The sequence below is a fragment of the Hemiscyllium ocellatum genome, chromosome 23, assembly GCF_020745735.1.
Source record: "Hemiscyllium ocellatum isolate sHemOce1 chromosome 23, sHemOce1.pat.X.cur, whole genome shotgun sequence".
Lineage (NCBI taxonomy): Eukaryota > Metazoa > Chordata > Chondrichthyes > Orectolobiformes > Hemiscylliidae > Hemiscyllium > Hemiscyllium ocellatum.
This window is the reverse complement of record NC_083423.1, coordinates 41,585,339-41,597,707: the sequence shown is the minus strand read 5'-3', so window position 1 is coordinate 41,597,707 and position 12,369 is coordinate 41,585,339. Positions and strand designations below refer to the sequence as shown.

At 41.4% G+C, this 12,369-nt stretch overlaps 1 protein-coding gene across 1 annotated transcript in view; it reads left to right on the top strand.

The window, feature by feature from the left end:
• LOC132826614 (uncharacterized) overlaps positions 1-12,369 on the top strand; it is a 211,727-nt gene that overhangs the window by 140,426 nt on the left and 58,932 nt on the right. The window contains exons 41-44 of the mRNA XM_060842569.1: positions 1,304-1,366; positions 5,009-5,071; positions 10,267-10,329; positions 12,118-12,180. Coding sequence (XP_060698552.1) covers positions 1,304-1,366; positions 5,009-5,071; positions 10,267-10,329; positions 12,118-12,180 — 252 coding nt within the window. The remainder of the gene's footprint in view (positions 1-1,303; positions 1,367-5,008; positions 5,072-10,266; positions 10,330-12,117; positions 12,181-12,369) is intronic.

The window sequence follows — 12,369 nt, the reverse complement described above, 5'->3', positions numbered from 1 at the left end:
CTGCGACCAGAAATACAGTCAGCGCTCCAAATCCACCAACTTCTTTGGAACTTTGCAATAAATCATTGGGCTTCCAGCATAAGAACATGTGTGATGTTTTTCCTCTGAACATGGTGTGATGATTAAGATTCTGGAGATATCCGCTTCCATCCAGCAACAAGGAATTGTGCTTTTGTGAAAGTACAATTAAATGTTAAAAATGCTGCTTTGCTGCTTCCTGGTTTAAAATGCTCCTTTTCCAATGTTTCATGTGGGTGTTAAAAATTGCCCAACATTTCTATTGGTCATCTTATTGGTGAATGGTCATCCTGGTCCAATACACACATACAAAACGCCTCCAGTTCAAATGATTGTACGCAAGAGATTGTGTTCTCTACATGATTCCATTGAAGACATTCAGTGTCAAATTGTCCAAAACATTTAAGGCCACTCAGTGAATCACAAGACAATGTGAAGTCTATTAGAGAAGTAGGATTGCTGTATTAACCCTCCAGCAATTCATCACAGGAATTTTGTTCAGACTACCAATTTCGTGTTTGCTATGAAAATCAACATCAACAACATTTCGGACCACAACCAGCCCAAGGACAACCTCCACTGAAACATGTACACCTGGTAAATCTAAAATTCTTGTATGCTGGTATTTGGGCAATAATTTACAAAGTGTCTCAAGGACAGGAGCTGGCCTATTTGACATTGGATATGGATTACGCATAGACCCTGTAGTCATGGGAAGAATCAGAAATTGTCATTGAAAGTAGGTCCAAAGTTCTTTCGAGCGCTTGTCCATTTCAAATTCCTGTGGTGCGATGGAAATGTACATTGATTAGATTATTGTACAATCTCTGCAACTCAGGTCACTTTGCCTTTCTGATTAAAAATCACATGAGTGGCGTCTGACCTAAGTTGGCATCTGGTGATTTTGAATATCATTCATACATTTCAGAAGAAACAACCACATCTGTACCACCAAATAAAACAGGCTCTACCAGTGCTTCGACTAGAGATGAGTGAGGAATTGCTTCAGTGTGGAATATCCAGGGCAGAGAAGGAAATGATATTATTACCTTAGTTCTTTATTCGGGCATTTCTGTCAAATGAATAGCTTCATCCTCGCGAAGCAATGTCTTAACTTCAAAACTAAAATACGAAAGTCGGCAGTGCTCGAACACATTTAAATCACGGCAGCTACCGGGGTATCAGGCACTGGATGTGTCTGTGTTTCTGTGATGCTGACATTTGCACAATAATGTCTTCTCCCAACTTGGGCGTATTGAATGTAATTGCATTTGTTTCACATCAGGACAAACAACGACAACAACAGGGATAACCACCACACCGAGTTCAACTGCCAGTTCCACAACTGGTGAGTGCTGTCTTTTTTCTTTCAATATGATAAATAATTAAACAAGATAAATTGGTGACAATTTAAATCCTCGGTTAGTGGAATTCCAGTGTCAGTTGAGTTTGACATGTCATTCTCCCAGCTTAGGAGTTTGTGGGATCACAAGCCATTCCTGAGACTTGAACATCCCCATCATCCACAGCTTTAATCTCCAGCAAACAATCTCCCTGGTATGAGATCAGGAATGTTTCCCACCCAGCGTGCAGATAAATGTTAACAATCGATTATTACCAGTGTAACCCAACAACCAGGATTGGTTTACCACATCATTCTTGCATACCCATCCCCAATATGCACATTAAGTGTCTGCTCAAACATCAAATTTAACAAAACATGGTGAGGGCTCAAAGCAAAATGCTGGCATGATGGTGATGTGATAGAACATGGAGAGAATTTTCACCAGTAACTCAGCAGATGTGGCATCATCTCTGTGACCAGAAACACAGTCAGCGCTCCAAATCCTCCAACTCCTTTGGAACTTTGCAATAAATCAGTGGGCTTCCAACATAAGAACATGTGTGAAGTATTTCCTCTGAACATGGTGTTATGATCTACATTCTGGTGATATCCGCTTCATTCCAGCTTACAAAGAGTTGTGCTTTTGTGAAGTACAAATAAATGATATAAATGGTGCTTTGCTACTTCCTGGTTTCAAATGCTCCTTTTCTAAAGTTTCATGTGGGTGTTAAAAATTGGCCAACATTTCTATTGGTCATCTTATTGGTGAATGGTCATCCTGGTCCAATACACACACAAAACGCCTCCAGTTCAAATGATGTTGAACTAATAGTGATTGTACGCAAGCGATTGTGTTCTCTACATGATTCCATTGGAGACATTCAGTTTCAAATTGCACAAAACACTTTAAGGCCACTCATGGAATCTGAAGACAATGTGAAGTGTATTAAAGAAATGGGATTGCTGTATTATCCATCAGGCAATTCATCGCAGGAACTTTGTTCAGACTACCAATTTCGAGTTTGCTATGAAAATCAAACATCAACAACACTGCTGACCACAACCAGCCCAAGGACAACCTCCACTGAAACATGTACACCTGGTAAATCTAAAATTCTTGTATGCTGGTATTTGGGCAATAATTTACAAAGTGTCTCAAGGACAGGAGCTGGCCTATTTGACATTGGATATGGATTACGCATAGACCCTGTAGTCATGGGAAGAATCAGAAATTGTCATTGAAAGTAGGTCCAAAGTTCTTTCAGAGCTCTTGTCCATTTCACATTCCTGTGGTACAATGGCAATGTACATTGATTAGATTATTGTAAAAATCTCTGTAACACAGGTCACTTTGCCTTTCTGATTAAAAATGACATGAGTGGCGTCTGACCTAAGTTGGCATCTGGTGATTTTGAATATCATTCATACATTTCAGAAGCAACAACCACATCTTTACCACCAACTACAACTGGCTCTACCAGTGCTTCGACTAGAGACGAGTGAGGAATTGCTTCAGTGTGGAATAGAAAGGCCTGAGAGGGAAATGATATTATTACCTTAGTTCTTTATTCGGGCATTTCTGACAAATGAATAGCTTCATCCTCGCGAAGCAATGTCTTAACTTCAAAACTAAAATACGAAAGGCAGCAGTGCTCAAGCACATCCGAATCACGGCAGCTAACGGGGTATCTGGCACTGGATATGTCTGTGATTCTGTGATGCTGACATTTGCACAACAATGTCTTCTCCCAACTTGGGCGTATTGAATGTAATTGCATTTGTTTCACTTCAGAACAAACAACTGCAACATCAGGGATAACCACCACACCGAGTTCAACTGCCAGTTCCACAACGGGTGAGTGCTGTCTTTTTTCATTCAACATGATAAATAATTAAACAAGATGAATTGGTGACAATTTAAATCCTCGGTGAGTGGAATTCCAGTGTCAGTTGAGTTTGACGTGTCATTCTCACAGCTCAGGAGTTTGTGGGATCACAAGCCATTCCTGAGACATGAACATCACCATCATCCACAGCTTTAATCTCCAGCAAACAATCTCCCTGGTATTAGATCAGGAATGGTTCCCACCCAGTGTGCAGATAAATGTTAACAATTGTTTATTACCAGTGTAACCCAACAACCAGGATTGATTTACCACAATATTATTGTTTACCCACCCCCAATATGCACGTTAAGTGTCTGCTCAAACATCAAATTTAACTAAACAAGGTGAGGTCTCAAAGCAAAATGCTGGCGTGATGGTGATGTGACAGAACATAGAGAGAATTTACGAAAGTTACTCAGCAGATGTGGCATCATCTCAGTGGCCAGAAACACAGTCAGTGCTCCAAATCCTCTGACTTGATTGGAAATTTGCAGTAAATCATTCGGCATCCACATAAAAACATGTGTGAAGTATTTCCTCTGAACATGGTGTGATGATTAACATTCTGGTGATATCCGCTTCGATTCAGCAACAAGGAATTGTGCTTTTGTGAAAGTACAATTAAACGTTAAAAATGCTGCTTTGTTACTTCCTGGTTTAGAATGCTCCTTTTCAAATGTTTCATGTGGGTGTTAAATATTGGCCAACATTTTTATTTGTTCATCTTATTAGTGAATGGTCATCTTGGTCCAATACACACACACCAAACGCCTCCAGTTCAAATGATGTTGAACTGATAGAGATTGTATGCAAGCGATTGTGTTCTCTACATGAATCCATTGGAGACATTCAGAGTCAAATTGTCCAAAACACTTTAAGGTCACTCAGTGAATCACAAGACAATGTGAAGCCTATTAAAGGAGTGGGATTGCTGTATTATCCCTCCAGCAATTCATCACAGGAATTTTGTTCAGACTACCAATTTCGAGTTTGCTATGAAAATCAAGCATCAACAACACTGCCGACCACAACCGGCCCAAGGACAACCTCCACTGAAACATGTACACCTGGTCAATCTAAAATTCATGTGTGCTGGTATTTGGGCTATGATTTACAAACTGTCTCAAGGCCAGGATCTGGCCCAGTTGACGTTGGATATTGAGTTCCCATAGACCCTGTAGTCATGGGAAGAATCAGAAATTGTCATCGAAAGTAGGTCCAAAGTTCTTTCAGAGCTCTTGTCCATTTCACAGTCCTGTGGTGCGATGGAAATGTACATTGATTAGATGATTGTGAAATCTCTGTAACTCAGGTCACTTTGCCTTTCTGATTAAAAATCACAAGAGTGGAGTCTGAACTCAGTTGGCATCTGGTGATTTTGAATATGATTCATACATTTCAGAAGAAAAAACCACATCTGTACCTCCAAATACAACTGGCTCTACCAGTGCTTCGACTAGAGATGAGTGAGGAATTGCTTCAGTGTGGAATAGAAAGGCCTGAGAGGGAAGTGATTTTATTCCCTTAGTTCTTTATTCGGGCATTTCTGACAAATGAATGGCATCATCCTCGCGAAGCAATGTCTTAACTTCAAATCTAAAATACGAAAGGCAGCAGTGCTCAAGCACATCCAAATCACTGCAGCTACCGTGGTATCTGGCACTGGATATGTCTGTGTTTCTGTGATGCTGACATTTGCACAATAATGTCTTCTCCCAACTTGGGCTTATTGAATGTGATTGCATTTGTTTCACCTCAGGACAAACAACGACAACAACAGGGATAACCACCACACCGAGTTCAACTGCCAGTTCCACAACGGGTGAGTGCTGTCTTTTTTCATTCAACATGGTAAAGAATGAAATAAGTTAAATCAGTTAAAACTTATATCCTGGTCTATGAAATTTCTCTGTCAATCGATGTCAATATGTCGTAGTCTCAGCTCACGTGTTTGTGGGAACTTGAACCATTCCTCAGACTTGACCATCAATGTCAAAAGATTTGTCTTTGGCAGAGAATCTCCCTGGTATTGGATCATAATAGGTTCCCAAAAGATTCCCACAACCCAAATGGCCTCCTTCTTCAAACACCGCAATTTCCCCCAGATGTGATCGGCAAAGCTCTCCACCACATCTCCTCCACTTCCTGCTCCTACGCCTTTGAGCCCTGCCCCTCCACTCACCACCAGGACAGAACCCCACTGGTGCTCACCTACCACCCCACCAACCTCCGTATACATCACATCATCCGTTGTCATTTCCGCAACCTCCAAACGGACCCCACTATCAGCGATATATTTCCCTCCCGCATCTATCAATGTCCCTATCCAGTCCCTCCATGACTCCCTCGTCAGGTCCACACCTCCCACCAACCCAACCTCCACTCCCAGTACCTTCCCCTGCAACCGCAAGAACTGCAAATCTTGCGCCCACACCTCCCCCCTTGCTTCCCTCCAAGGCCCCAACGGATCCTTCCATATCTGCCACACATTCACCTACACCTACACACATCATTTACTGCGTCTGCTGCACCCGATGTGGCCTCCTCTACATTGGGGACACAGGCCGACTACTTGCGGAATGTTTCAGAGAACACCTCTGGGACACCCGGACCCACCAACTCAACCACCCCGTGGCTCAACACTTCAACTCCCCCTCCCCCTCCACCAAGGACATGCTAGTCCTTGGACTCTTCCATCTCCAGACCATAGCAACATGACGGCTGGAAGAAGAAGGCCTCAACTTCCGCCTAGGAACCCTGCAATCACAAGGCATGAACTCAGATTTCTCCAGTTTCCTCATTTCCCCTCCCCCCACCTTGTCTCACTCTCAATCCTCAAACTCAGCACCACCTTCCTAACCTGCAAACTTCTTCCTGACCTCTCCGCCCCCACCTCCACTCTGGGCTATCACCCTCACGTTAACCTCCTTCCACCTATCACATTTCCAGCACCCCTCCCCCAAGTCCCTCCTCCCTACCTTTTATCTTAGCCTGCCTGGCACACTTTCCGCATTCCTGAAAAAGGGCTCATGCCCGAAACTTATTTCTCCTGTTCCTTGGATGCTGCCTGATCTGCTGCGCTTTTCCAGCAACAAATTTTCAGCTCGGATCTCCATCATCTGCAGTCCTCACTTTCTCCCACAGGGCATACTAATAAATGTTAATAGTTGATGAGTGCGAATGTAACCCAACACCCAGGTTTAGATTTTCATACCAATATTGATTACCTATTCCCATTGTACATTTGCCCTTGATATCAAGTCTCTGCTTTTTCATCAACTTTAACTAAAGAAGATTAAGACTCACAACAGAATGCTGGTTGTTCTGGTGATGTGACAGAACAAGAAGAGAATTTTCTGAAGAAAGACAACAGATGTGTTATCATCTCCATGTCCATAAGCTCAGTCAACAATCCCAGTCCTTCCATTTCTTTGGAATTTTGCTCTGATTCCTCAGACTTTCTGTAAAAATGTACAGCAGGTATATTTTTTGAACATTGTGTGATGATTGGCATTCTGGTGATATCTGCTCCCAACCAGCAACAATGAATTTTGCTTTTTTTAAAGTACAGTTAAATGTTCAGAATTTTTCTTTGTCACTTATGTAATTTGAATGCTCATTTTCTATTTGCTTCATGTGTGAGTTAAGTATTCTCCAACTTTTCTATTGGTGATCTGTGTTGGTAAATGGTCTTCCTGGTCCTATAAACACCTGCCAAACTACTTCAGTCCAAATGATGTTGAATTTCTGGTACACACATGGAAGGGATTGTCTTCTAACCCTGATTCCAACTGAGACATTCCGTGCCAATTTGTCCAACACACTTCGGGATTCCTAAGTGAATTACAGGACAACACGGATTATATTAAAGGAGTAGGATTACTGTGTGATCACTCTAGCAATTACATCATAGAGTCAGACCCTTCGGTGCAACTCTTCCACGCTGGACTCGCCCACCACAGGGACATTGTCTGTTTATCGTATCTGTGCCCCTTATGACTGTACAAACTTCTGTAAGGTCACCTCTCAGCCTCTGACACTCCTCTGACAGCCCCAGACTATTCAGCCTTTTCCTATCGTTCAAACTCTCCAACTTTGGCAACATCCTTGTTAATCTTTTCTGAACCCTTTCAAGTTTCACAACATCCTTTCAAATTTGCTGTGAAAATCAAATATCAACAATACCTCCAATGTCAACCAGTCTAAATTCAACTTCCACTGATACAGGTACACCTAGTGAATCTAAAATTCACAAGAGCTGGTGTCGGATCTGAGATTCACAAAGAGTCTCGATGTCAGGATCTGGTCACATTGACATTGGATATTGAGTTCCCATAGACACTGTAGCCATGGGAGGAATCTTACATTTCCATTGATCCACTGGGGTCTGGCTTTTGAGCTGTGCCTCAGTCGTCTGATTTGTAATAATTAAGCGACAGATAGAGAATGTTAAGACGTCCAGGTGTAACAGAGTGACAGCATGGAAATCTTTTCCCATGGGGTCCCAAATGATTTGTGTTAGTCAGAACATCGTATTGATCTCAATGATAATTCAGTTAATTGCTTTTGTAGAGGAGTTTACATTTCATCCATGGGACCAGTGAGGACAGCCTTTGTCGTTGTACATCCACCTCTCAGTTTTCAGTCTGACCATATGTAACTGTGTCCCACACTGAGAATCTGAGCATTCAACTTGGGAAAGTGATGACTGCTCTCAAAATGGCTGCTGAGGGAGGATTCACACAATGATCTAGGGTTCACTGTGTTGTGCTTTCCCCATCTCCAGATGAAGTCTGGTAGCAAATCCAAGGGATCTTCAGGTGATGGGTAGCATTGATGTTATGAAGCAGGTGGATCAGCCAATCACATTCAGCATTATCACAGTGGCATTACAAGGTTTCTAGCAGCATGGTGTGCCTTCAGTTTTGAATAACCATGTCAAACATTAATAATAATTCTCAGTTTAGGATTACTATTGGCACAAAGTTCACAGAAGAAAACATTTCATTTGTTAAATTAAATGCTGTGAATAGTATGATGCAGCAGCATGAATCAATAATATGGAATTTTCTTAATGCAGTGACAAAATCAAATTAAATACAAAGTTGGTAAATGTGTGTCTTTCTCTTCAAAAGAAGCGACCACAACAACAGGGACAAGCACCACAACTGCAACGACTGTCAGTTCTACAACTGGTGAGCAAATTCAATTTAACAATCAAGAAGCATTTTGCCAAAATATTTTTCTTCATGTTGGCATTTGACAATGTCTTTGCTTCTTCATCACCCAAACATGACTTGTTTTATGAAGACCTGCATTAATTTGTGTCTAAATCTCTACTCAGTTTGAATGTATGAATCTCAATTCCCTCATTGAAGGAAAACACATATTTTGTTGTTACTTAGTTTACACAAATCTGTTGCGCTCCTTTTTTCTCATGCCTTCACAAAGAAATGAAATGTAAATCTTTCACAACCTATTGCATTCCAATTGGATGTAATGAATTGTGAATGCATTTCTTGAGGTATAGTGGACAGCGAAGAGGGTTACCTCAGATTACAACGGGATCTGGACCAGATGGGCCATTGGGCTGAGAAATGGCAGATGGAGTTTAAATCAGATAAATGTGAGGTGCTGCATTTTGGGAAAGCAAATCTTAGCAGGATTTATACACTTCATGGTAAGGTCCTAGGAAGTGTTGCTGAACAAAGAGACGTTGGAGTGCAGGTTCATAGCTCCTTGAAAGTGGAGTCGCAGATAGATAGGACAGTGAATAAAGCATTTAGCATGCATTCCTTTATTGGTCAGGGTATTGAGTAGAGGCGTTGGGAGGACATATTGCGGTTGTACAGGACATTGGTTAGACCACTGTTGGATTATTGGAAGCAATTTTGGTCTCCTTCCTGTCATAAATATGTTATGAAACTTGAAAGGATTCAGAAAAGCTTTACAAGGATGTTGCCAGGGTTGGAGGATCTGAGCTATAGGGAGAAGCTGAACAGGCTGGGGCCTGGAGTCTATTCCCTGGTGTCGGGGAGTCCAGAACTAGAGTGCATAGGTTTAGGGTAAGAGTGGAAAGATATAAAAGAGACCTAAGGGGCAACGTTTTAACGTAGTTTATGAAATGAGCTGCCAGAGGATGTGGTGGAGGCTGGTACAATTGCAATATTTAAAAGGCATTTGGATGGGTATATGAATAGGAAGGGTTTGGGGTGATATGGGCCGGGTGCTGGCAGGTGGGACAAGAACGGGTTGGGATATCTGGTCAGCATGGACAGGTTGGACCGTCGGGTCTGTTTCCATTCTGTACATCTCTATGACTCTAAGAATCAACAGCTACAACACAAACAACTACCACAACTGGATCTACAGCCAGTTCCACAACTGGTGAGTAACAACCACTTTCACATTTCATTACAATGTATTTTCACATCAGATTGCCTTCATAGCTTCAACCACTTGTCTCTGAAAGTATGACCAAATATTCTTCAGAGCTCTTGTCCATTTCACATTCCTGTGGTGCCAGGTAAATATGCATTGATTAGATTGTCGAAACATTTCTGCAACTCAGGTCACTTTGCCTTTTTGATTAAAATTGCAAGAGTAGATTCTAAACTAAGTTAGCATCTGGTGATTTTGAATACCATTCATACATTTCAGAAGAAAAAACCACATCTATACAATCAACTACAACTGTCTCCACCAGTGCTTCGACTAGAGATGAGTGAGGAATTGCTTCAGTGTGGAATATCCAGGCCTGAGAGGGAAATTTTATTATTACCATAGTTCTTTATTCGGGCATTTCTGACAGATGAATAGCTTCATCCTCGGGAAGCAATGTCTTAACTTCAAAACTAAAATACGAAAGGCAGTAGTACTCGAACACATACAAATCACGGCAGCTACCGGGGTATCTGGCACTGGATATGTCTGTGTTTCTGTGATGCTGACATTTGCACAATAATGTCTTCTCCCAACTTGGGCGTATTGAATGTAATTGCATTTGTTTCACTTCAGAACAAACAACGACAACAACAGGGATAACCACCACACCGAGTTCAACTGCCAGTTCCACAACGGGTGAGTGCTGTCTTTTTTCATTCAACATGATAAATAATTAAACAAGATGAATTGGTGACAATTTAAATCCTCTGTCAGTGGAATTCTAGTGTCAGTTGAGATTGACGTGTCATTCTCCAAGCTCGGGGGTTTGTGGGATCACAAGCCATTCCTGAGACTTGAACATCACCATCATCCACAGCTTTAATCTCCAGCAAACAATCTCCCTGGTATTAGATCAGAAATGATTCCCACCCAGCGTGCCGATAAATGTTAACAATCGATTATTACCTGTGTAACCCAGCAAACAGAGTTGTTTTACCACAACATTCTTGCTTACCCATCCCCCATATGCACATTACGTTTCTGCTCAAACATCAAATTTAACAAAACAAGTTGAGGGCTCAAAGCAAAATGCTGGCGTGATGGTGATGTGACAGACCACAGGGAGAATTTTCACAAGTAACTCAGCAGATGTGTCATCATCTCTGACCAGAAACACAGTCAGCGCTCCAAATCCTCTGACTTCTTTGGAACTTTCCAATAAATTATTGGGTTTCCAGCATTAGAACATGTGTAAAGTATTTCCTCTGAACATGGTGTGATGATTAACATTCTAGTGATATCCGCTTCCATCCAGAAACAAGGAATTGTGCTTTTGTGAAAGTACAATTAAATGTTAATAATGCTGCTTTGCTACTTTCTGGTTTAGAACGCTCCTTTTCTAATATTTCATGTGGGTGTTAAACATTGTCCAACATTTCTATTGGTCATCTTATTAGTTAATGTTCGTCGTGGTCCAATACACACACAACAAACGCCTCCAGTTCAAATGATGTTGAACTGATAGAGATTGTACGCAAGCGATTGTGTTCTCTACATGATTCCATTGGAGACATTCAGTTTCAAATTGTCCAAAACACTTTAAGGCCACTCAGTGAATCACAAGACAATGTGAAGTCTGTTAAAGGATTGGGATTGCTGTATTATTCCTCCAGCAATTCATCCCAGGAATTTTGTTCAGACTACCCATTTCGAGTTTGCTAGGAAGATCAAACATCAACAACACTGCTGACCACAACCGGCCCAAGGACAACCTCCACTGAAACATGTACACCTGGTAAATCTAAAATTCATGTATGCTGGTATTTGGGCTATGACTTATAAAGTGTCTCAAGGACAGGAGCTGGCCCAGTTGACATTGGATAATGAGTTCCCATAGATCCTGTAGTCCTGGGAAAATCAGAAGTCGTCATTGAAAGTAGGTCTAAAGTTCTTTCAGAGCTCTTGTCCATTTCACATTCCTGTGGTGCGATGGAAATGTACATTGATTAGAATGATTGTAAAATCTCTGTAACTCAGGTCACTTTACCTTTCTGATTAAAAATCACAATAATGGAGTCCAAACTAAGTTGTCATCTTGAGATTTTGAATATCTTTCATACATTTCAGAAGAAACTACCACATCTGTACCACCAACTACAACTGGCTCTACCAGTGCTTCGACTAGAGACGAGTGAGGAATTGCTTCAGTGTGGAATATCCAGGCCTGAGAGGGAAATGATATTATTACCTTAGTTCTTTATTAGGGCATTTCTGACAAATTAATAGCAGCATCCTCGCGCTGCTATGTCTTAACTTCAAAACTAAAATACGAAAGGCAGCATTGCTCGAGCTCATCCAAATCACGGCAGCTACCGGGGTATCTGACACTTGATATGTCTGTGATTCTGTGATGCTGACATTTGCATCATAATTTCTTTTTCCAACTTGGGCCTATTGAATGTGATTGCATGTGTTTCACTTCAGAACAAACAACGACAATAACAGGGATAACCACCACACCGAGTTCAACTGCCAGTTCCACAACGGGTGAGTGCTGTCTTGTTTCATTCAACATGATAAAGAATGAAATAAGTTAAAGCAGTTAAAACTTGAGTTCTGGTCCATGAAATTTTTCTGTCATTCAAGGTCAATATGTCGTAGTCTCAGCTCACGTGTTTGTGCCATCTTGAACCATTCCTCAGACTTGAACATCATCAATATCAAAAGATTTGTCTT